Here is a 26,826-nt window from a genome sequence, read left to right on the forward strand (position 1 = left end):
CTAATGTTTTGAAAAATTCAGCCCCTTGATCCCCTAAGATCCTAACATCACGCCTGCATATGTAATAGAATGAATTTCAAAAGCCTTGTGGATTAATGTTTCATTAAAAAATAATATTTTCAATGTTATTTATGAGCTTACCTCGCACACTCGTCTTTCTTGAAAGCTTCGTATGCTTCCACCAATGCGTCCTTCATTTCCCGACGACTCATTGAGGGGTTGACGTATAGGCTTAAAATGTATTTGCTCGCTAGTTTGACCATGCTTGCTCAGTTGGGTCTAAAATTAGTGCTGCACAATGAAGGACATCAGACTCTGCTGATAATAACCGTGTCCCGCTGGCTTCAGGAGTGCTTTGAAGAATATGGTCCCTTTCAGCTTGAACTAATGCAAGGTTCCCATCCCCTCCTTCTGCTGCTTCGACTACTGCATAGGACTCAAGAAGATGTTGTCCTTCAACCACGAGCGACTGAAGGTCCCTTTCCCCTCCAGTAAATGCATCAATAACCGAATCATCCTCAGAAATATGAACTCCTTTAGCCACGAGCGAATGAAGGTCTCCTTCCCCTCCGACAAATGCATCAATAACCGAATCAGCCTGAGGAACATGGACTCCTTTAGCATCATCTGATTGAAGGGTCACATCCGCTGCCACAACATCATCTCCGTCATGGCCAAGAACATCATCGTGAAAGTGAATAGTAGCTTCATCATGCTGCCCATCATCAGCATCAACGTCATCCTCACCAATATTGTGAGATGAAGGATCGCCCTACAGAACGAGACAAATGGGAAAATCCTTTAGCTCATAAAATACCATAAACCATAAACCGAGAACAAAAAATACAACTACACCTACAAAACATAAACGACAACTATATAAGCGAAGATAGAATTGTACTTGTGATTTCATGCCCTTTAGAATACGAGTAATTACACGGTCCTCAAACATTTGCATGGCCAGAGTCAATGATTGAATCGAAACCTTTAGCTCTGACATGTCTTTTTTATGCCGGTGTATGATCCGTCGCAACTGACGTTTCGTGACTACTCCAACATTGACTCTTGTTGAATGGGTCAACTGTAATAACATATATTACTGTGTTATTCAACAATCATATAAGGAATTCTTGAACATTAACCGTTACAACTTTAAAATCCATACCAACGGCTTGTTACCACTGTGCGTTTGAGCAGGACCGGTTAGTGGTTGAGGAGCTACCGTCGCCTCCCTCAACTGTAATCACAGAAATTACTGTGTTACTCCATAAACATATGCAAAAATGTTGAACACAAAATGTTACAACCGATTTTACCGATAGCTCGTTAGCAGTCTGCATCTGAGGAGGATCAGTCGGTGGTTGAGAAGCTGCTGTCGCCTCTCTCAACTATAATCACAGAAATTACTGTGTTGCTCGATAAACATATGCAAAAATGTTGAACATAAAACGTTACAATTGATCTTACCGACAGCTCGTTATCAGTCTGCGTCTGAAGAGAACCTGTCAATGGTTGAAGAGCTATTGTCGCATGGTCCAACTACAAACACAGATATGTTAATCGATAATCACATATGAAATTGTTAAACACAAATTATTACAACCGTCATGACTAGCTATTCACTGCCATTGCCATGCTCGTCCCCTTCCTCCATCAACTCAGGGGCCGACAGCTCATCCACTAAAGCAGCGACAGTGCGCATCCGCTTGATGCCACTAGTGGCTCTATTCTCTTTTAATTTTCTCATTTTTTTTTGAGCACCTAAGCCTTAGTCTGGCCAATCCTCCAAGTGCCCTATTGGCACGCACTGGTGGCCCTCAGATAACGGGACATCAATGTCCACATAATACTCCTAGTTTGCCTCATTTGGGGTGGGCTCCAAGGTCTTGATTGCCCACAACTGCAAAATCAGGATTGTGATTAAATTCAACCAAATAAAATTATTATACAAATGCACAGCAGAAATTATTAGTTGTTCACTCACCAGCTCAAATGAACTTCTCAATTGTTTTGTAGAAGTCTTTCGGCTTCTGATTGCATTACCATCTCCACATATGTGGGTAAACGTCCTTCAGAGCAAAGAAGGCAGCTATTTTTTGAAAGGCTAGAATTACCTCCATTACCCAGAACTGCAAGTCAAATGTAACATTATCGAATCATATATGATAAACGAGCGTAACCATAAATTTTTATGTCAAAACGAAACGGATAAATGTTTAGTGACAGTACCTGTATCACCCATGGGAATCCGTAAATGTTGTACCGTAGAAGAGTAGCCTTCTTCGAGTTTGAGTCAGGCACTTCGAACCCCTTCAAAAGGTAGTCCTCGATCAGCTTCCAAACATAGTGACCCCATGGGAAGGCATTCCAAGCGTCGATGTCCTCCACCAATGACAATAGCCAAGGCATCACCCGTCTACGGTAGTCTTGACCAAATAAAATGTTATTCGCGATCAAGACAAGTGACATCTTGGTCGCGTCACCTAGTCACTGAAAGTTACCTTCGTGAAAAGTATCAAGCAACTCCTACGGCTTAATGCTCTGCTGCCCCCTCTAGTATCTGTCATGAATTCCATCCGCAACAACCTCGTATGGTTGTATGAACACATAGGGCATTGGACCAAACTTTAGTCTGGTGACAAGGCAGAACTCCTGCTTTGATATCTACCCTTTGGTCTTGCCAATGGCAAACCATAGCTTGTGCTCCATTCCCTTTCTCTCATTGATTCGACGAATCATGATATTATGCAAAAGACCAACGCTAAAGTAGCCTTGTGGATATACGTTTAGCAGCATTCTGAAACATGTACGATTCACTACATCGTACTCCCTTTTCTCTTGGAAAGCCCTGTTGATGTAATGCAACTACGACCACTTACAGTGGGTGTTGATACAGACATTGAACGCCTACTTCTCCCTCGGGACAAGAAGCAAACCATCAAGATCCTCATACTGACTGGACTACACCTGCAAAACATGGCACACATGCACGAGTCAGTTAACCCATAATGTGGAAACAAGGTATACTGAAAAAAGAAATAAATGTTGTTACACGCCATGCATATCAAGTTAAATATCGTGACACGTCAAAAACCCATGTGACCAGTTAACCCACAACACACCAGAAACAGCCGTGACATGCCAAAAACCTATAAATCCAGTTAACTCATGACATGCCAGGAACAGCCGTGACACGCTAAAAACCCAAAAAATCAGTTAACCCACAAAATGCTAGGAACAGCCATGACACGCTAAAAACTCAAAAAACCAATTAACCCACAATGCGCCATATGCAGATGCAGACCCCCTTCAACATTTTGGTACGACCATAAAACCAAGAGGAAAATAGTTTAAGCAAAGCATAACAATTGCAAAAAAACACCAAACAACCCAGCAAACCAATAAAAAATCAACAGTTTAAGTCAACCAACCTAGCAAAAAATCAATGAACAGAAGAAAGATTAATTTTAGAGTGACTGACCTCTTCACTGGTAACCAACATTGTTGTTGTGATGTAGTTAAGCTTGCAAAGAACAAAGCTGAACTCTCTGCTACCTTTCGGAATGAAGAATGAATGAAACTCTCTTACTTCCTTCACACAAACATTTACGATTTTAGAAAAATATTTAATTAAAACGAAATGGCCTTTTATATTCATTTCATTCGTTCAGAGGAAGCCTAAACACCTTTCTCGTCATTTGCCCGCCTTCTTTCACACCATGGCATGTCACACTTTCTGACCATGGCGTGTGCCACACTCTAAACCCTGTCGTGTCACACTCGTCCCATATATTCTCACCGTGTCGTCTCACACATTATCACCCTGCTGTGTCACAGATTCCCTCCATGACGTGTCACACACTCTAAACCCTACCATGTCACAACCGTGTCAAACATTATCACTGTGCCGTTTCACACATTATAACCTTCTCCTGTCACACATCTAACCATGGCATGTCACACACTCTAAACCCTGCCGTGTCACACATTGTCACTGTGCCGTTTCACACATTATAACCCTCTCCTGTCACACGTCTGACCATGACGTGTCACACACTCTAAATCCTACCATGTCACACTCGTGTCACACATTATCACTGTGCCGTTTCACACATTATAACCCTCTCTTGTCACACGTTTGACCATGGCGTGTCACAAACTCTAAACCCTGCTGTGTCACACCCTTGTCACATTCTCACCGTGTCGTCTCACACATTAGCACCCTGACGTGTCACACACTCTAAACCCTGCCGTGTCACACCCGTCTCACATATTCTTACCATGACGTGTCACACATTCCCACCATGTCGTATCACACATTCCCACCATTCCGTTTCACAAACTCTAAAACCCTGTCGTCACACAAACCATATAGCCTGTTGTAGCACGACCATTTTCTGCCTCAGATTCACATCTTTCTCCTTTCGATTCACCACCGTATCAGGGATTTCTGCTTTCACATCATTCTCGAAGCTTTTGATTCATCACGATTGGTTCCTCGTTCGATTTAATATCACCATTCGTATTATCTGAATGACATGTTCGAAATATCTAAAAAACCATTATTTTATTTTGCAGAAGCTTCTGGAGAAAAAATTAGATGTTTTGCACAAAGTTAGATGTTCGAAAATTCTTCGCATATTTATTTTCTAATTTTTTGCCTGTTTGAGAGTGCACGTCACCGAAAATGTCTCATTAAGGGCATTTTTGTCCCAAAATCTCTTTTGGTGGCTAAAAATAGTTAAATTTATTTGGAAGGTTATTTTCAAAAACACTTTGCTTTTAAGGGCCAAAAAAAAAATTTCCCCTTTAAATTGGGCCTGGTAATGGAAACTTGTTATTGGGTTTAACAATCAAGCCCAATGTTTGGACAAACAAGCTCGGTAGGAACAATTTGATAAAAAAAAAAAGATTAAACCACCTAAACAAGATTAAGATTAATAAAAGTAAATGGGGCTAATTAAAATTAAGAACATTCTAGAAATTAGAAGAACAACAAATAAATAAAATAAAATAAGCAAAACAAAAAGGCAAAAGATAAAAAAAAAAAGAAGGAAACAGCTCAACAGGGTGCGTTTACAACCTGGCAGGAACGCATTAACAGCGTCAGATGCAATTTTTTGCATCTGATGATGGCCTTCCGATGTTGGAGGTGCCCAGGTGGCTGTATCCCCAACATCTAAGGGCAGATTTATAACTGCACCCTCTCTAAATTTAAAAAAAAAAAAGAATGGAAAAACCCTAAAATGAAAAAATGATTTCTTTTTGAAAACCACAATCAAAAGACCAAAAAAATACCCTATAAAACCTAACAGTCAAAACCACAATAAAAAACCAAAAAAAAAAAACCTTAGGTATCGGAATTTAAGAGAAGTCGGGGGGATTTTTTTTCTTTTTCTTTTTGTTCTTTCTCTCTTTTGTGAAATTTTTGAAAAGTGGGAGGCTTAGTTTCGAGTTGTAGATGAACTAGGGCGGAGCCGCCGCTTGGGGGAGCGAAGAGGAAGAGCTTAAAGGTTAGGTTTAGGGTTTGCAAGAAAAAGGTAGGATTTTTAGAAAAGAGAGTGTGTCTTCCACTATAGAAAGAAAATGAGAGGAAATGAAGAGAATAGGAAGAAAGAGGGCTTTTATACTTAGGTTTAGAGATCAAACGATACCGTTTTGGAGTAGACGTTTAGGCAACTAAAAAAAGGCTGGAAACGACGTTGTTTTAGAGAAAGGGGGGTTGAGTTCTTGAAGCAGGCTTTTGGGCTTCTTACTAGTCTGATCTTCCTTGGGCTAAACTAGGCTCAAGCTTTGGGTAAGTTTTTAAACCTTTGATCTATTGGGCTGTGTTTTGGGTATTTGTGTTGATTGGTTTTATTTTAGAAATTTTTCTGAATATAGTTTTATGTTAATGATAGTAAAATAGTAGAAACAAAATATGTTATTGTTGTAGTATGAATTTTAGAAGTATTAAGAAAGAAAATTATGGAAATAGGAAAATATGAAAATAGATAAGGATAAAAATAAAATGTTTAACAATATAAAAAAGATGGATTGAAGTAGATGGAAAAATATAGAGATATATATATTTAATTATATAAAAAATAATAATAAAATTAGGTATAAAAAGTTATTTAGTTATAAAAACAGATCCAAGAATAAAAAATATATAGGGAAATAAATAAACATTTAACGACTAAAAATAAATAGATTTAGGAAGATATTAAATATAGGAAAAGTAAACATTTAGTGGTAGAAATAGATTTATTTAGATTGATAATATGTACATAGAAAAGGAATGTGTATTTAGATTTAGAACATGGTTAGGAAGAAATATAAAATGTGGAAAAGAGTGATATGTTAGACATAATCATAAAATGCATAGATATGTAAGAGTATATAGATATAAAATGGGAATGAAAATGAATTGGGAAGAATTAAAATTAAAATGTAATGAAACAAAATATGAAGGTATCAAATTGGTTGAAAAAAATAGCTTTATATAAAATAGAGATGGGTACAAATGGGGAGATAGAATGAAAGTAGGATAAGATAAAGAATTATTAATATAAATAGGATGATTATTTAACTTAATACTGATAATGGGATGTTCATTCAGAATGCGAGGAGTCGCAATTTCTAATGAACTTTCCCTAGGCATTAAGACTCCACTAAATAAATGAAAATTACATATACTTAATTATTAACTAGTCAAAATATAAAAACAAAAGAAATAAGGAAATAATGATAACAATAAATATAAATAATAATAATAATTACAAATACAAAAAAATGGGATGAATAAAATATATATATATATATATATGAGGTTTTTAAAAAATATAAGATTATGTAAAATAATGAAATTCCTGATGGCAAATAATTAATAAAAATCAAAATTAATAAAAATATAGTAAACTCATCATAATAATGAGTATGGCTAAAATGTAAGGGCAAATATATACATAATCATAATATATATATATATAAACTTATAAAAAAATGTGCACACAAATAATAATAATTGTGGAATAAAAATATTGGGTTAAAAAATATGATTTTAAGAAAGCTTATATAGTAAAATAAATAAATATTTACATAACAAAAATACATAATGAGATAAAATGGTTATATAAGAACAATAAGTAAATATAAAATATTTATTCGTATTACATACGCATACAAAGAAAAATAGTATTCTTTTTAAGAAAATGAAACAAATGTTAAACTTAATAGGCACATCGCACATCACTATTGCATCGTAAATGTCATGACATGTAGATATATTTCGTACATGAGTATAAGTCCCAATGATGGGAGTTTTCGAAGGATCTTGCGAAGGTGAGTTTTCTTCGAAAAATTCCTTAGGTGAAAAGATATCTCTAGATCCCACCAGTACGATGGAAGGGCTTGGAGAATATCTTTAATAAAAAGGCTTTTGTTCATAATAGGTCTACATTCACGAAAATTTTATTTATGCTAAAACATGTATGATTATCTTGAGGATGTGATTTATTCATCAAATTTGTGAAGACAAGTTTCCCAGATAATTCTCTAGGTGAGAGAATATCTCCGGATCCCACCAGTATGATGGGCGGATCCGAGAAATATCCTCAATAAAAGATTTTCGTTCAACATTATTTATATTTTATACCACACATTTCATGAGTGCATCATGTGCACTTCACTTCTGTAAAATCAAATAAAGTATTTTAATTTGCAAACAAAGTATAGGGTAAAATAAATAAATGAATAAATTTAAGAATTAATGCTCTAGTAAGATAACCTACAATTAAGTAGTATCGTTCGTGGAACGGACGTCACGGGGCTGCTAATCCTTCTTTAAGCGTAACCATACTCCCGAACCCAATCTTAAAAATCATAGGCCAGTTTAACGATTTTTCGATAGACTTAAAATTAATTTAGGATCTCGTCGATTAGAATCGAGTCAATAGGTGGCCAATCCCACCTAAGAAAAAAGATTGGTGGTGACTCCTCAAATTTCCACATGTAGTTGTCGGGTTCTTGGACCCACACATTACAACAGGGACCAGATTAGTAGACTAGTATTTTACTGAGTTGAATTTCATATGGGAAGAATTAAGAAATTTCAGGCCTCTTCTTTATTGTGAGTGTGGTGGTTGTAACCATAATTGTTTCAAGAAATTTATAGACCAGCACAACAAAGACACTGTCTTTCGTTTCCTTAATGGTTTGAATGAGTCTTATTCGGCTTTGAGATCACAAATAGTGATGCTCAAGCCCTTCCCAAGCCTTAACGAGGCTTATAATCTTGTTCTCCGAGAGGAATAACAAAGATCATTGCTTTTACAGTCACAGCCTTTAGTTGAGGCATCTGCCATGGTTTTTGTTTCTGATGGAAAGAAAAAGAAAAACATACAACTTGTGTGTAGTTATTGTGGGAAAAAGGGACATTTGAAGGACCAATGTTATCAACTCATAGGATTCTCAGAAGATTTTATATTCATTAAGTCTAAAGGGAGTTTCAAAAGAAGTGGAATTGCTTCAATTAATAGTGCAGTTGCATGTTTAGGAAATGAACACGTTGATGATGCAGTGGAAAACCTAGTTACACATTTATCTCTTATCAAAGATTAGATTCAGAAATTGATGGCACTAGTCACTGAGCAAAATGGTTCAAAAAATGATCAAGAGTGTTTTTTAGCAATTAAATAGTAGAGTAAGCCCTCACTTGTTAACTCGGCCTTAGCAGGTATGATTTCAAAACATAATTGTTTTCAATTACCAACATCATACCAAATTTGAAATTTAATACTTGGATAATAGATACTTGAGCTACAAATCATATTGCTTGTATGTTGCATCAATTTAGGACATCTAAACTAGTTCATATCATGTTTGTGCAAATGCCTGACAATACCAAAGCCATAGTAACCCACATAGGTACAGTTAATTTATCAAAAGGCTTGGTGTTAGAAAATGTCTTGTTTGTCCCATCCTTTAGATTTAATCTAGTGTCAATCAACAAGTTAACAGAAAATAAGAGAAATTTCTTACTTTTCACTGACAATTCCTGCCTTATTTAGGATCTTCCTACATGGACAATGATTGGTCATGCTAAGGTTGTCAATGGGCTGTACATCATGAAAAGATTCTTGAGTGCACAAATACCAGCAAATTCAAAGGACAGTATTCTTGAAAAGTGTCACAAATTTGATAATTTTAATTCTGTTGTTTCAAACTCTTCTGTAAATTTCAATTCTGGTTTTGCGATACCTTCCAAAACTGTTTGTTCTAATTTTTGTGAATCTTTGAATGGTAACTTTGATCTTTGGCATTATAGGCTAGGACATGTTTCCTCACAAAGAATAAAACAAATCCACAAGTCTTGTTCTAATGTGAATTTTTAGCATGATTTTCAATGCAATATCTGTCCATTAGCCAAACAAAAGAAATTACTTTTTCCATCGCATATTCAATCTACCACTACCTTTTTTGAGTTAATACATGTTCACATATGGGGACCATATAGAACATCTACATTGAATGGTCATCACTTCTTTTTAACTATTGTTGATGATTACACAAGATTTACTTGGCTATTTCTTATGAGATAAAAGTCAGAAGTTGGTACTATCATTCCCTTTTTTTATCAAATGGTTAATACTCAATTTGAAAAGTCAATTAAACAATTAAGGTCTGACAATGGTTCTGAGTTTAATTTAACTGATATTTATTCAAAATGTGGTATTGTGCACCAATTATCTTGTGTTGACACCCCACAACAGAATGGCAAAGTGGAAAGGAAGCATCAACATCTTTTAAATGTAGTTAGAGCTCTTTTTTTTTCAAGCTTCTTTGCCAAAACAATGCTGGGGAGAATCAGTTCTTATTACAGCTAATATTATTAATAAAGTACCATCACCAACCATACAAAACAAAAGAAAACACCTTTGGAGCTACTCTTTCATAAACCTCTTACATATTCACATTTCAAGGTTTTTGGTTCATTATGCTTTGCTAGTACCTTGACTCACAATAGGCAGAAATTTGACCCTAAAACAAAGAGATGCATTTTTATTGGTTATCCTATAGGTGTCAAAGGTTACAAACTTTATGATCTGAAGGCTCATAAGTGTTTTGTTTCAAGAAATGTCATATTACATGAAAGTGTTTTTCCATTTCAAAATTCTGATAAAGGCCATGTTGATACCAATTCATCACATCATTTCAATATTCCTTTACCATCATATGATATTTCTTGTTCAGATAATATCATCCCTTCCACTAATACAGAACCTACTTTTCCTTTTTCACCCTCTTTTGCTTTTTCTAATTCTGACTCTGATTTTACCACTCAATCTTCCCTTTCATCACACAATCCGAACCTTAGGAAAAGTAATAGAATTAGACAAGTTCCTAAATATTTAAAATCTTACCAGTGTTAACTACCCTCTTTTACTTTTACTATCAAAGCTCATCCAATTAGTAAATACTTATTTGTTAATCAACTTTCTTCCAACCACAAAGCATTTACCTCATCTTTGTCTCATATTGCTGAATCTAACTCCTATTCACAAGCTATCCAACATGCACAGTGGAGAGATGCGATGAAATCTGAGTTAGATGCTTTGGTTGAGAATAACACTTGGACTATTGTACATATGCCTACTGATTTCAAGATTATAGGTTGCAAATGGGTTTACAAAGTTAGGATTAGAGCTGATGGCAGTGTTGAGAGATTTAAGGCTAGATTGGTAGCCAAAGGATACAATCAAAGAGAAGGTTTTGATTATCAAGATACTTTTAACCCTGTAGCTAAGCAAACCACAGTGATATTTTTTTTTAGCTTTAACTGCTGTTCATGGTTGGAAGTTGTCCCAATTAGATATTAATAATGCTTTCCTTCATGGTTATTTTTTAAAAGATGTGTGTATGGAGATAGCTCAAGGTTTTAAAGCTAAAAAGGAGTGCCCACCTGGTTCAAAATTAGTGTGTAAGCTTCAAAAATCTCTTTATGGGCTTAACCAGGCTTCTAGGCAGTGGAATGCTAAATTTATAGAAACTTTAATGCAATTTGGTTTTGTATAGTCATGATCAGATTATTCTTTGTTTGGTAGAACCACTGCTGATGGTAGTTTTGTTGCATTATTGGTGTATGTTGATGACATACTAGTTGTTAGTTCTTCTATGCAAGCTGAAAATGAAGTAAAACAATTTTTTAAATTCAAGTTCAAGCTAAAGGATCTTGGTGCACCCAAATATTTTCTCAAAATAAAAGTTGTCAGATCAGAAAAGGGTATACTATTGTGTCAAAGAAAATATACACTAGACTTGACTGAGGAACAGGGCTTTTTGGGAGCAAAGACTGCGTCTACACCAATTGATTACCATCATAAACTCACCATAGCTAGTGATGATGATTTATTGACAAATAGTTCCAAGTATAGACAATTAATTGGAAAACTATTATATTTGGTATTCACTAAGCCTGATATCATGTATTTGGAGCAAGTCTTATCTCAATTTATGGATAGACCAGGGAATGTGCACTTATATGTAGCATATCGAATATTAAAATACTTGAAGGGTTCTCTTGATCAAGGCGTTCTACTTTCTTCATCTTCAAAATTACAGTTTAGAGCCTATTGTGATAGTGATTGGGCTGGTTGTCCATCTACAAGAAAATCCGTAACAGGTTATGCAATATTCATTGGTGATTCCTTAATAAGCTGGAAATCGAAAAAGCAAAGTGTTGTAGCAAAGAGTTCGACTGAAGCTGAATATAGAGCCATGTCTACTACTTGTTGTGAAATAATTTGGCTATTGTTTCTCTTGAAAGATTTTGGAATTAGTAATTCTGGTGCAGTTAATCTATTTTGTGATAATCAATCAGCTTTGAGCATGTGTAAAAATCCAATATTTCATGAACGTACAAAGTATATAGAAGTGGATTGTCATTTTATTAAAGATCATTTTATTAGAGAAAAAGTGCTTGCAGAGGTTGTGAAACCAAGTTATATACGGACAAATTTCCAACTTGCAGATTTATTCACTAAGGCATTGTTACCAAGGCAATTCCAATTTTTGCTAAACAAGATGAGCATTTTGAGCATCCATACCCATCTTGAGGGGAAGTGTTAAAAACGAAGAATGAAAATGCATACACGTGAGAAGCATGCAGGAGGAGCACGTGTTCAATAATTTATGTTTCAACCATCTAAACTATGGTTAGTTATGTAAGTATAGTTAGTGCAGCGATTAACCATATATATATAAATACTAAACAGTTGTAAAGTTTTTTCTTCTTAAACAGAATGAAGAACTAGTTTTAATGTTCTTCTGTTGGTTAGATATCTCTTCCTCTCTTCCTTACAAATTCTTGATTTGAGAAAGTTAATACTTCTTTCCTAACTCATTTATGTCAAATTAAAAAAAAATAAATTAATTAATTTTTTTAAAAAAAATTGAGTAGGAATATTTCATTGCATATGAACTTTGCATAACTACTCCAGTGTGATAGTAGAATAACACTACTCTGGGACGACAGAAGCCTTCACAGAGAGGCCTGTATACAAATCTGTCAATAGCATTCAACCGGTTGTTTATGGGATCAAACTATCATCAACCCTAACATTACACTACACAACCCCAGCTTCAGCACATGGCAAGCATGATATCAAGCCCAAAAAAACTTGCCAACTGGTAACTACCCTGTAGTGTACAACAAGGACCAAAAAAATCATATAGGAGCCAGAATTTCTATCAAAAATAGAAACATGTAACGGCATGCAAATCCAATTGCCCATATCCACGCCTGCTCAAAGGAGTTCAGCGAATTCAACTGATTTCAATCAATTATTTTGATTTAAAGCGATTAGTACTGACCCCTAACAGATTATATATTTTGATTGAGGTCTCGACAAAATATTTACAAAATCAATTCATATTATGATACGACAAAGCCTGTGACTATGAAATAGATTGCAAACACAGCCATACGCCTCACACCACCCTATTGTTGCACGCCCAGGTTAGGAAAAAAAAGCAGAAATCTTTTTGCCCTGTATCTAAACCACAAGCTTTACGTTCAAGCTACCAGAGCCTTATCACCCCACTCTTCATACATACTTCAATTAATATCACTCAACCGACTTACCCCGACCTTATTGCTGACTACATGAATTCATAGCAATAACTCAATAACATTCTAAAAAGAAAAGGACATTTCAAATAGTATGATCATGTCGAAAAGAATAATAAATTAAAATGTTTAAGGCAAAAAGCAGATATATTCATTGAAGCAGCTGATGTTAAATTTAAAACACTTTATAACGCACCCCTCCAACGTGCATTTTCTTACATTAGGGCCTCCTAATAGTTTATTCACACAACCGCAATTTCGACCCTTATTGATGCTGTGTTCAATCAAGAGCTTTGCAAGGGTCTTTCTAACCTAAACAAATGTTAATCAGTGTGTTGTATGCAATTACCAGCAACACCTCATATGCCTTGACACCTCAGGTAGGGTTCTGTAGAGCTTCTTCCTGGAAGCTGTTTCTGCTGTCTGCCGTCTCCACATTGATATCTTAAGAACTATGCTAACTGAACATGTAAAATGTTGTACTGTTTCATAGAGCAAAAACAATTTTTTTTCTAAATTGTGCTTCTCTTGACATGAAAAATAGGAAGCTAGATCTGCTCTCTGGAAAGAATTAACGCTGAGAAGCCAACTACATTGGCAGTCAACTCAAAAGGTGAATTTTGCTCTCTAGGCCCGCCACATGCAGTGAATGTAGTAATCCAGCTAACACTCCCAGTAACTTGAGTAAGTACATTGGAGGCAATATATAGGATTCTATACATCAGCAACAACATGACTGTTGGAGGAACCCGTGCAAATTTAGGCCTCTGAAAATACCTTTCATACCTCCTTGACCACAGACTTTTAGCCAAATGGTTTTCAAGCATGTTATAGCCAGCCTTTGACAAGAACATGTACTGAATAGTGAGGATTTTCTCACTCTTCCTCATGCAAAAATGAATCAACTTCAGGAGCATACTCGTCTTCTCTCATCAGTGCTACTAAATCCTTCAAAGTTGTTTCAATTTCATCTGCTTTAGGATGAGACTTATCTCCTGCAATGAACAAATTTGTCTTCTGTCCCACAACAATCCAGCTACATCCAGGGAACTTCTGGACTCCTTTTTCCCTCATTGCCCTCCTCAAAGCATTAACCTCATCCCAGTTTCCTGATGCAGCATATATGTTAGAAAGCAGCACATAAGGTGATGAATTTTGAGGTTCTAATTCAATCAATTTCTCTGCAGCCCGGCGTCCCCTAATTTCATCTCCATGTATTCTACAAGCACCAAGTAGTGCAGCCCAAATCATGGCATCAGGTTCAAATTTTAGACTGTCAATGAAATCCTCTGCTTCTTTAAGAAACCCCCATCGTCCAAGAAGATCAACAATGCAGGCACAATGATCTACTCTTGGCTGAATCCCATAATTAACCATCATGTCAAAAATCTGACGACCCTCAGATACCTTTCCTGCATGACTACAGGCAGTAAGAACACCAAGGAATGTTACATCATCAGGCATTACATGTGTTTGCTTCATCTCAACAAATATTCTCAATGCACCTTCTGCATAACCATTTTTAGCAAAACCAACTATCATTGAGTTCCAGCAAATGACATCATTCTTGCTGTTCATTTCCACAAAAACTTGTGCAGAACAATCAACTTCCCCGCATTTAGCATACATGTCTACAAGGGCACTAGTTGTTAACTCATCTAAGCCATAACCAGTGTGATAAATGAGAGTGTGGATCTGTCTGCCTTCACGCAAAGAAGATAAAACAGCACATGCTCTAAGGACACTAACAAATGTAGCTTGGTCAGGTAAAACATTGTAGCTACGCATTTCTAGAAAGAAGTGTAAGGCCTCCTCATTGCAATCATTCTGAGTATGACCTGAAACTAATGCAGTCCATAAGACTGCACTTTTTCGGTCTTGAAACTCTGCAAACAGATTTCTTGCATCTGTATTTCTAAGGGAGTTCATGTACATGCCAAGGAGAGACACCCCCAAGAATTCTTCGTCATACAAAAGGCCCCTTTTCACTATAAGACAATGGATTTGCCTTCCAACATTCAACTTATGAGGTTCATTACAAGCCTCTAAAAGGCTAGCAAATGTTACTTCAGATGGTTTCAATCCATTGACCTGCATCTCTCGAAATAGGATCATTGCTTCATCTAGATCTTCTGGTGCATATCCAGCAATCATAGAATTCATGGAGACCACACTCCATTCAGGCATACAACAGAGGACTTTGCGTGCATCCCCAATTGCCCCACACTTGGCATACATGTCAATAAGGGCACTTCCTGCATAGAGGCTCGTTTCTAAACAAGATTTGACTGCAAGACAATGGAATTGCTTCCCTTGCTCAAGACTTTGAACATTTGCACAGGCACTGAGTGTACTGGCCAAGGACACTTCATCAGGCACAATTCCACACGAAATCATTCTTTGAAACATGTTAAAAGCCTCAAGCTCATCCTCCTCCTGAACATATCCAACAATAATTGCATTCCATGAAACATTATCTTGATTTTTTATGATCTCAAATTGCTGCCTTGCTTCCTTTAAAGCCCCAGATTTTGCATACATATCAACCAATGCATTTGCCACAAACAAATTTGATGCAAATTTGTTCTTGATAATAAATGCATGAAATTGGCAACCAGTTTCTAGACATTCTAAGCAAGCACATGCACTCAAGATACTAGTATAGGTAAATTCATCAGGGTGAAAACCAGACCCCTTCATCTGTGAGAACAATTCAATGACTTCGTCAGCATACCCATTTTGTGCATAGCCTCCAAGCATCGCATTCCACAAGACAACATTTTTCTCATCTAACCCATCAAATACTTTCTTCGCAGCATCAATTTGCTCACACTTAGCATACATACTAATTAAAGAGCTTCCCACATAAACATTAGAATTTAACCCTTGTTTAATTGCCTCAGCATGAACTAATAAGCCAAAGTGTAGAGCTGCTAGACTAGCAATTGCACTCAACACACTTCCTAATGTGGATCGTGTGGACTTAACCCCAGATGCCCTCATATTTTGAAAAAATGCAATAGCCTCCACCTCATAACCTCTCTTGGTATGGCCAGAAATCATCACATTCCATGCTACAACATTCGGATTAGGCATCTGGGAAAACAAGGCACATGCATCATCAAGTCTACCTAAGCCAACAAACGCATTTATGATAGTAACAAAGGCCACCTGATCAGGAACATGACCAACTTTCTGCATGCTTTCAAACACTTTCAGCGCCTCCTCCGGCAAACCAAACTGAACATAACCTGCAATCATCGATGTCCAAGAAACTGTATCAAGATCCACTGATCCATCAAACACCCGCCGAGCATCAGTCACATAATAACACTTAGAATACATATCAATAAGAGCACCCTCACAAAAAGAACTCACTTCAAGCCCCATTTTAACAATATAACAATGGACTATTCTACCAACTTCAACATCTCTCAACCTAGCACAGGCAGATAAAAGAGTGGCAAGTGTAAACTCATTAGGCAATACCCCACAATTCAGCAATGACACGGTTCCCTTAACAACTTCTTCTACCAAACCTCGATTTGAATACATCAAAATGACTGAGTTCCAAGCCAATACATCTCTCTTTTCAAGGCCGTGAAACGCCTTCTCAGCAGAGTCCACATCCCCACATTTGGCATAAAGATCAAGAATTGCATTTCCCAACAACCCTTTTGACCAGAATCCAAGTTTCAAACCCCTCGCATGTATCATTTTGCCGGCTTTTAAAGCCTGCTCTCTTTTCGGAGACATTTCGTCGAACGTGTAATGAGTTTTGACTTCTCTGCATTGTTGTAAGCATAAACGTAATAGCTGGGTGTATATTTGAGGATGTGGGGATGGACTGAGTAGTGGGGTTGGGCTCGGGTGAGTTGACTGGCGAAGAATCGTTGAGAAGAAAGAGTGGTGAAGAAACGAGTTTGACTCGGAGGTGGGTAGAGTTCTGGAGAGGTATCTAAGTCGCATTGACTCGGGGCGATGCTGGCATGACTCGGACGAGTTAGTGAGTTGGGGGGAATAGGTTTTTGTGTGTATGCCGTTGCTTGTGGGCTTGAGAACTGATTATTGAATTTAGGTTGTTTGAAAAGAAGCAGTCAAGCATGGTTTCCGCGCCAAATATAAAGATGTTGAATATTGTTCAATAAAAATCATATAAAAATGATAAATGTTTTTTAATAAAAATAATTCAATGTCATTAAAATGTTAATTTACAAACTAAGTAAATTTTATTAAATTAATATTTATGATAAAAAATATTTAAAATACTAATTTGAAAATATGATCACTAAATTTATTCATTTTTTTTCAGTTGAAAGTTTTTTTCAACATCCATATTTTTATATGTATTATAGGTATAGATATAAATTAATGATAAATAAATGAATTATTATTTTTTTATTATCAGACTTAAGTAAACATTGTTTGAGAGAACTAAATTTTGATTTTTAATTTTTTAATTTAGAATTCTTAAATTGGAAATCTCTTAATTTTTTTTTTTGAAAAAAGAATCTAACCTAAAAGCTAAGATCTAATTTTTTTTTTTTTTTACAATTTTCAATTAAGTATCTAACATTGTTTTCTTTTGATCAAAATTTGTCATTAACCTGCACTCGAGTATTTAACTTCAAATTTAAAAAATAGAGTTTAAATCCCATTTCTCCGATTTTTTTTTTTTAAATTACCAATAATCTTACTAAAACAATTGGCACGTGACAAAATATTATGTGAGTGCAATACTGTTTATGATTTTAAGTTCGAAAATAATATATTGTCTCTGCTGTTGGATATGGATTGTCAATTTCATACCAACAAGCTTCAATTAATCCATTGAGATGCACTTGAATTCAAATCAAAAATTAGATTTTCCCACCATCCAAACGTACACTATATTCACTCTATCAAGATAATCAATGAGATGAAGAGAATTGTCACCAATTCAATGAAGAAAAACTCCTACATCAAATTCTCCTTCCTATCTCTGCTGGCTGCTGCAATGCAACTACAAATCCCATACCCATTTTTTGCTTCTGATGACACCTTATTTCCTCACACAATCAATGATTGTATTAGCTTTTTCAGATTAACCAAATCGTGAAACTTGAAACTTCTCATTCGTTAACGGATGGACGTGTGTTATTAGGCAGTCTCCGGCCCCGGACAAATGAACTAAACAGATGCAAGGCTCTTGACGGTTGTGCATATGGTACCATATGCGCAGCGCCCCTCACGGTGGCAAAAGTCAATAAATTTCCATACTCTGTCACCCAACCTCCCACCTACTAACCCAAAAAGAACATGTCATTGCTTATAATGGCTGCAGACAGTAAAAACAAAACTTTATTGGCATGCATACCAACCTGGTGCTTGTGAAACCAAGCTCCATAAGGGACGGTAATCTTGAAGTTCAAATCATGAGCTAGTTCACGCACAAGTGTTCTTGAGCCAAGCAGTGGCACGACAGAATCTTGATCCCCACTGCAATGATTAATTTTGACATCATATGATACAGCAACCACGCTGTAAATCAAATAAGATAAGAGATTCAGAAAGGTATTTTGGATAATCTTACCTGAACACCCAGACAGGAATACCATTTTGGATAATCTTTTTGAGAATGGGAAGGATGTCGATGTTGCCATCAGTATCACTGTACTTTATTTGACTGTCCAGTGCAGAAAGAAACAAACGTCAGTTAAACCTTGTATTGTTGTATTCATAGCTTGGCAAAAATCAACCTAAGCAAAAACTAAGTCAACTTCTGTAGCTGATTTTTACAGGGAAAAACTTCACCCCAACCAATAATCCCAAATATAGAAAGGTCCAAAGTTATTGGTCGACAGCAACTTTTAGAGGAAGTAGGTACCACCTGAGCTTTAGGAGACATGACAAGGAAAGAATTGACAAGAGATGCATTTTAAGACTCAGTGTGTTGTAACTTTCCCCCTTGCAGTTCACTATTTCAAAAGATAAAGGGAGTGATGAATTTGCTTACCCACTGCACATACTCCAAGGATAAGGTAATTTAGTGCGATTCGCGTGAAGTGCCATCTGAACCTCAGGGAGGTTAAGGTAGAAACGCCTTTCATAGGTCATACACACATCAACCCCAAGACTTATCTTAGTGGCCTGCATACATGAGGAAAATGAATCACTGCTAAGGTGAGCAACAAAAGAAAACAAATATAGGGCAAATAAAAGGAGAGCAAATCAAGGGAAAAGAAAAATATACCATCTTCCGCAATCGCAACTCTTGTTCTACAATAGATGGATAACAAACATCTAGGAGAACATCATAACTGTTTATATAATCACCAACAATGCCATTTGCTTCAGCTATGGCCTGGCTGCACGACTGGGATACATTATGTGGATTCTCAAAGACATAGTCATCAAAATCACATTCATTCATGATGGTTAGGCCAGTTTCATCAGAAATCATCCCATGTGACCAAAAGAATTCATACGTTGCTGGAACATCCCGATCAAGTCTGAGGAGAGGATTCCCAATCTAAATCATAAGATCACAAAGTGAAAATGTTAAAAAAATCATCAGGTTTTCATTGTTTTTCATTTTTGTATAGTATCAAAGAACATGGGTAAGTAATGCGGAGCAAGTTTTCTTACTGCAACTCCTTTGATGTTAAACTTAAAGCCAGTTGAATGTGCATTATGATCCAGTAGAACATCAGCCAACTGTGGTATGTAATGCCCTGCATAACAACATTTATGCCATGTAATAAAACCGTAAAACTTATAAATTAAGGTAAACGAAGCAAAAGTAAATGGTGTGGTTCAAATTGTCCTGATAACTGCCTGAAATACTACACTATTTACACCTTGTACCAAATCATACAAGATAAATTCTGTTATCTTCCAAAGATAAAGAAATCTTTACTTACATAAGCAAACATTCAATTTTGATATGATATAATAAAAGACTTGGTAGGGCATAAAATTTTGTTATTGCAACCGGTTTGCCCAGTACAAACATGCAGTTTAGACCGGCACCTCCCAAAGTGCTTCCGTAAGAAACATTTCTCTTGGGAAGAAATAAAGTGACAGATTTTGTTGAAAACTGTGATGCTAACTGAAATTGCCTAAGAAGGATTAGGGATTGGTAGACAGGAGATGCTTCTAATATGATATAACTGATTCCTCTTATTTTTTATTTTTATAAGCACTTATATAAAATCTCAAAACAGACAAAGTTTTGCATTTGAACAAAGTTTTGTCTCAATAATTAAAACAAAACTAGAATTGAAACTTCATTGCAATGGCAAACCTGCATAACTTTCTCCTGTAAGAAACAATTCTCTGGACTTGAATTCTGGGAACTTCTCATACCAGTTCATCATAAAGATATGCATATCCTTGGCTGCCAAGAACAAGAGACTGAGTCAGAACAATTTTCACCAAAACAATGAACTTCAATTAATATCAATAAAGTTTGCTGCCAGAACTTATCCTATCATCAGTTGAAGAGAAAATTATTTGGTTTGTATCTAGTTGCATTACCAGTGGAAGCATCCCCGCAAATATAATCTGAAGAAGTATTTGAGTATGACCACCCTACGCCAGCAGGGGACTCAACAAACAGGAGATTTGATGCTATTAAGAAAAGAAAAGGAGGGATTAAAGAAGAAAGAAAGAAAGAACAAATATAAGTCTAAATTTGAATTTTTTTAATAACCAAATACTGAAGTGCACTCCATTTAAATCCTATAAACAAATTTTCTACCTCTATTCCACGACATGGAATTTCTTCGAAGACCTCGGCCATCACCTGTAGGATAAAATGGACCCAATTCTGTAAAAGCACCCCCACCGATGGAGGAACATCCTGGCCCTGAAATGGTATTTGAGGATAAGTACATAAACAGAATTATCTCTATTCACAAGAGGACAACATATCAGCAATCTCTCTCGATACATTTGAAATAGTTTTGAATCTAAAACAAGGACTTTCCCCAATCAAACCACTTTTAATGGTTCAGAAGGAATATGACTGAATCTATAATGTTGAATGATTTCTGAGCCTGAACATCCTCGGAGAAATTTAGCAGACTGCTAGCAGTTTTTTTTTTTTTTTTGGAGGTGGAGGGGGTGCTTGCTAATGGTATGACAATTCACTAATCTCATGGAAGCAAACAACAATATAATAGATGAATCAAAAATATATTAGCAGAAAAATTAATAAATAAATAAATAAAACCTGACATGGTATGGAGGCAGAGTGGCAGTTTTAAGTTTGCAAACGTTTTTATCGCCTAGTTCAATTTATCAGCAATCATCTGGCGCAACACCAAATTCTGTCCTAATTCTTTTTAGTGCATTCCAGTCACAGTTTATCTATTATGCAGTCCATTCTATCCCAAGGCAATGTCAAAAGTTACTCTTTTTGAGAAATAAAACAGTGATACCAAAGCATTCTTAAAGAGAATCAAGTACAACAAGTGGGAGAAAAATGTCCAAACTCTTTCACGAAGGAGAAAAAAGAAAAAGAATCTTCAACATGTTTAGAAAGAGAAAGTAAATAGAAAGACCAACAAAATATCTACAGCAAACAAAAACAGTTAGAATTAGAAGTATGTGAAAGCAGAAAGATGGAAAGTACTCATCAACAGACAACCGTGCAACATGGTTTCGCATCAAAACTCATAATTCACTCGAGAAACAACAAAAATTTTGAAAATGAAGAGTAGATTCAAGTTGAAGAAGAGCAAATTAAGTAATAAACTAACCTCCATTGAGCCAAAGAGTGAGGGGCTTCTTGTCAGGGTCCTTATCAGCTTCAACAAAGTAATAAAACAAGCTCCTCCCAGCCTTTACATCCACATCAACATACCCAGCATACTGCATAAACCCAACTTGAGGTTGACCAGGCAGGTTCACAACCAGATCCTCAGCAGGATACCCTTTCACTCCCAACACCACCCACCCCAGCAATGCGATACTCGACAACAACCAACCAAACTTGTTCCACCTACCCATCTCAAAAACGCCCTTTATCCTCACACAGCAGAATTACACCTTAGAACACTGTATAGTATTTATAAACCCAACAAAAGCAAAACACCCAAAAAGAACCAAAGCTAATAAAAGTCACTAAAGAGAACCAAGAAATATATTACAACGATGATAATGATAACATAAGCATATCTTTATCCCGAAAAAATATACTAAAAACTAAAATTCTGTTACATATACTTACAGCTTGCACTTGAATTCTGGGCTTGCTTTAACAAAAAGGTACCCTACCATATGATTAATATATATTTTATTTAGTTGAAAAGAGATCTGATTTGCAACCAATACTGGAACTTGCTATGAAGAGATTTACAGACGTTGGAATTCAGGAAGCTTCAGAGTTGCAGTTGCTGTCAAGCTGTGATTCTTCCTTGTTTACCATGTAATAGCTGCTAGCTAGGCTCTTTTTTACTACTACCACTACTACTCTTAGTACTCTATGGGAAAATAGTAAAATAAAACATGCAAAATCTAATACTATCTTTTATTTCTTATTATTAGAACAGCATTTGCTAATGCAGTAATTAGTGTTCCATTTATCGCTCCAATTTAACTGACAAAAAGATTAATAATGAAGCTTATAATACATGAGTTAAGAATAGTAAAAATACTATCTTAAAAGAGTTTTCTTTTTTTTTTCAAGTAATGCACTATTTTTTAATTAATTTTTCATAAATTAAATATAAAAGATGATTATATATTAGACAGATAAAATAAATAAATAAATGTATTCTAAAAAAGATCCCACTTGGCATCTTCTAAAGTGGATAAAAAAGATTCAGATAAAAGATTTAAAAATTAAAAAAAAAAAGTAGATAAAAAGTCTTACAGTGTTTTTGTACTAGTCAACAAGTCAAAGCAAGAAAAAGTCTGTATTTCGGCTTAACTTTTAGCGCTCCGTGCTCGTTGAGTTAAATTTTGTTTCCATTCGCAGTTGTAGAGAGTGTAAGGCACGGGCCAATGATTGATCAGAGAATTTGAATGGAATCTGTCCAGGGAGATTTGAGAAAAGCTGGGGTAATGCTACTTTTAGCATAGAAAGTCACGAGAGAGGAAACGTCCTCGAATTTTATAGAGGGGATTACATTGCAAATATGGATGCAGGCAGGCAGGCAGGCAATAGGCATCATGGATCCAACACAAGACACTATCTGTCTACCTTTGACAAAGGAAAGCAACCATCCTTCAATTAAGATATAATTCTTCTGGATGTAAGAATCCAAGGAAAGCTCTGATTGGTTACCACCATCAACGGCCTGCTATATATATATGATGAAGCTTTTGACTTCCAGAAAGAGGCTCCAAGTGGATATAAACAGCAACAAATATATGCAACAATTGGATCTTATGGAAGAGAAAAGGTCCCTTTGCTTTCCCTCCTTCCATTCCCATTTTACCAAATTCGGAAATGGTTGGTTCCTCCCACCAAACACAATGCAAGGGCATTAAGAGCAGAATGAGCACCATGATACTAAGCTGAAATTGACAGCATGCTGCTGCAATGTAGCATGGAATGATCATATCCTTTCAGAATTCATCCATTTGAATAATTCAATTGTCTTTAGTCACAATGGGGCATGCGCAAATTATGCAAAGTTCCAAAGATGAGAGAGCTGGGTGAGGTCTCCACAAAAGCATAAGAAGCTTTGTGGGGCATCCTGGAGCATAATGAATATGAAGACAGAGTACCAACTAATTCTTGTATCATCATAAAGGCGCAAGCAATACAACCTTTTTCCTTTATGAATTGAAAGTGACGCAAAGAATGCATGACTATCGAGTGGAGAGTTACTGATTTCACAAGCAACTACTAAAAGGTTGCGGTCCTGCTCTCTCTTCCTTTCCAACCTTCTTTGCATCATTAATTCTCAGAATACTTTGCCCCTTGCTATTCATCTTCAGCTCATCCACTTCGTATTTTCTCCCCAAAAAACCCAACAGAGTATGAGATATAAAGCGTAGACTACACCATTTCCATAACTTTTTGCTGTCCTAATTAGGTAGAGGTAGCCAAAACCCAACTCATCCAAACAACTCTCCAGGACAAACCTGACCCAAGCAGGTATATTAAGTCCATAATCTGAACCAATACAATGACCTCAACCCTACCAACCCAAAATGACTCAAACCAAACCTAAACTTGAAACTGATTGCCACCTCTGAATTATTTTTTTGACAATCACCTGTAATAAATTACAAATGGTGAACTTTAGTCCAGGCAACCCAACCCGATCTAACTTCACTTGGAAAGTCAACAATTCAACCCAATTCAAACTGAAACTGACAACCGGAACCTATCCCAATCTCTGCAAATTGCCACATCAGCTCAAGTGAATTGATGGTTGTTGAAACCTGTGAAGTTTTTCATTTCACTTGTGATGAAAATATTCTAGGCTGGAAAAATGGAGGTCACTGACCTGATTATGCACGGTACATAAAGCAGGTTCAGAACCATCTTCATTTCAAATCCATGTATGCTTCAAGAAATGACTGACAATTTTAGGAAAAGCTTACTTTTAGGAGGAGGCAGTGGAAGGGGGAAAGGATCTGAGCCCTTAGTTTTTGTAATCACAAAATATAACACATATTCACTGGAAAACTCTCTAATGTATTTTCACTTCATGAAACGATGATAAAGCAAGAGCCTTTCAAGTGCCTTCCAAAAGATTTGTAACAATAAGCAATATAGTAATAACAGAAAGAACCAAAATAGTTAAATGACCTACCAATGATGTAAGGATTAGGATATTTGTATTCCTCATAGACAGTCAAACCAACATCGCTCCCACCTTTCACTGAAGCAACACCTTTGAAGCCTTCAAAAGAATGACAAGAATAGAAAAAGGTCGAAAACTCTTAGAAATGGCAGTATCAAGAATGATCAAAGGCGGAGTGGGACTTGAATATTTCTACTTTTCTTCCCACATAGGTCTAATCAACATCATACTAAAATTTTTAAGACTAAACAAAAGAGACCAAAGGTAAGTAATTGATTTTATTTTAGTGCATAACAATTGCAGACTAGTAATCAAAACTTATAGATTTGAACAAAATGTACTCCCAAATTTGGATTAGGAATAACTTTAGGTTAGTAAGAAAGGATAACATTTAAGTTTTAAAATTAGTTTTTAAGCACCATTCATCACATTTTAGCAAACATGTTATTGGATGTGCTCAGTTACCTAATTCCCCACAATAAAGTCAACTTCACCTACCAAAAGAAACCAAATTTGTCATCCAGCAAATGATTAAGATCCAGGTCTCTGGGAACAAAAACAAAGGCCCATGAAATCAGAATAAAACACAGAGCAACCTCGAGGTGAAGAGCAGGCCATCAGAATAGTCAGAATGTTAGAAATCTTACGTGTGGACTCAGAACGCCACTTTGAAGAACTGAGTAGAGGTTCAAATCATCAATTAAATGACCACACCCCATGCAAGATAATGATCTGCACACTTTCCAAGAGCTGGTTACAACCTGCATCTGGGCAATCTGTTGATTGCTGAAATATTAAAGACCTAAATGCTATTAGAAGTTAAAGCCATTCAGGGAATTAGAAAGACATAAGCCAATAGAACTAACAATTAGTCAACCTTGATTGTCCTTCATTATGTACATGGGTAACAGCATTAGCCTTGCCCTTTTACATTTGAAATAGGCAAGGAAACTAAAATTTCCAAGCTCAGGAGATTTAAAACTTTCCTCAGCGAACAGCCTTCCCACATTATACCAAATTCCAAGCTCGAATACTGCCTATGCACTTCTTTTAGTGTATGACATATATTTTCCCAGTTCTGAATGTGTAGACAACCAAAGTATGCATCAAATTAATAGAATTTGTCACATTATACACTTACAACATCTTAACTGTCATTTGAAGACAAATTATCTACCAGAGATGGTAACTTCCAAATGCTGGTGGCTGGCCTTAGACATAAGTATCTAACACATGCTATATCACTAGCTACTTTTAGTCTTTTATGTGTCACAACCCAAACCAAGGAGCCATGATCGACATGCACAAGCTTGGCAGGCTATGTCCGTGAGACTCGAGAAAGCCTTAAGATTCACTTGTTTAATATTCTATCCACGATATCATAAGCAACACATAACTCATTTATATCTTGGAATCATCAATTTACCATAATGCCCTTTCGGCACGTACATATATCAAATACGCAATATTCACAAGCCATACATGTCACGACCCAAATTCTGGGCCATGACCGGCGCATGGGCCCAATAGACGTAATCCACTAAGCCCAAGCAAGCCTATTAATCTAACATGATTACTATTCCATCATAAACTGCGAAGTCACATTTCATAACTTAGAATTAAAATAATACCACACATTGCCATCTCATATTAGCATACCAAACAAGTGTATATACATTGTCTACAACATGTATCTTAACAATTTACATTAGGTTCGTCTATACACAACAAAATAATACTCGACTTCTAGCGGAGGGACTCAGATGAATGTACAGCTACTGAATGTCGAGACACCTACCAAAAGATGGATACAAGTCTACAAGGACACCTCGTCCTAGTTACCGACTGCCTCGTGATCTGAAAACATGAAGTTGAAAACGGTGAGTATAAACCCAGTGAGTAAACAAGAAAGGGAACAAGCATACCATAAGGAATGTTTAACGAAATCATGATGCATTCTTTTTCAAAACA

The 26,826-nt window shown here is 36.2% G+C and overlaps 2 protein-coding genes across 3 annotated transcripts; both read right to left on the minus strand.

Annotated features, from left to right (window-relative positions):
* Positions 1-13,236: 13,236 nt before the first annotated feature.
* Positions 13,237-17,181, minus strand: LOC18592538 (Pentatricopeptide repeat (PPR) superfamily protein). The gene has a single exon (XM_007019334.3). The coding sequence runs from the start codon at positions 17,075-17,077 to the stop codon at positions 13,985-13,987; it is 3,093 nt and encodes a 1,030-aa protein (XP_007019396.3). The 5' UTR covers positions 17,078-17,181; the 3' UTR covers positions 13,237-13,984.
* A 650-nt stretch (positions 17,182-17,831) lies between these two features.
* LOC18592539 (serine carboxypeptidase-like 42) lies at positions 17,832-24,998 on the minus strand. 2 transcript variants are annotated; one of them, XM_018126303.2, is made up of 11 exons: positions 24,865-24,881; positions 21,853-22,114; positions 20,850-20,957; positions 20,627-20,719; positions 20,394-20,486; positions 19,736-19,821; positions 19,341-19,619; positions 19,104-19,237; positions 18,681-18,773; positions 18,469-18,586; positions 17,832-18,387 (listed from the first exon to the last, which is right to left on the minus strand). In XM_018126303.2, exons 2-11 carry the CDS (start codon positions 22,100-22,102, stop codon positions 18,220-18,222), a joined length of 1,422 nt encoding a protein of 473 aa, XP_017981792.2. In that variant the 5' UTR covers positions 22,103-22,114; positions 24,865-24,881; the 3' UTR covers positions 17,832-18,219. The 2 variants fall into 2 exon arrangements, with proteins under 2 accessions (XP_017981792.2, XP_088665424.1); XM_088809298.1 differs by having other exon boundaries at positions 18,250-18,390; positions 24,865-24,998.
* Between the last annotated feature and the right edge of the window lie 1,828 nt (positions 24,999-26,826).

This window comes from Theobroma cacao, chromosome 8, assembly GCF_053813885.1.
Source record: "Theobroma cacao isolate CCN51 chromosome 8, ASM5381388v1, whole genome shotgun sequence".
Classification (NCBI taxonomy): domain Eukaryota; kingdom Viridiplantae; phylum Streptophyta; class Magnoliopsida; order Malvales; family Malvaceae; genus Theobroma; species Theobroma cacao.

Bases quoted from the DNA above. Each gene is read 5' to 3' on its own strand.
- LOC18592538 (XM_007019334.3), bottom strand. From the start codon at position 17,077: ATGCGACTTAGATACCTCTCCAGAACTCTACCCACCTCCGAGTCAAAC.
- LOC18592539 (XM_018126303.2), bottom strand. From the start codon at position 22,102: ATGGGTAGGTGGAACAAGTTTGGTTGGTTGTTGTCGAGTATCGCATTG. The intron at 19,822-20,393 runs GTTTGCCATTGC...GTTGTTATGCAG, and splicing joins TACAGGAGAAAGTTATGCAG to GGCATTACATACCACAGTTG. The intron at 18,774-19,103 runs GTAAGCAAATTC...TGCACTGGACAG, and splicing joins CCTTGGAGTATGTGCAGTGG to TCAAATAAAGTACAGTGATA.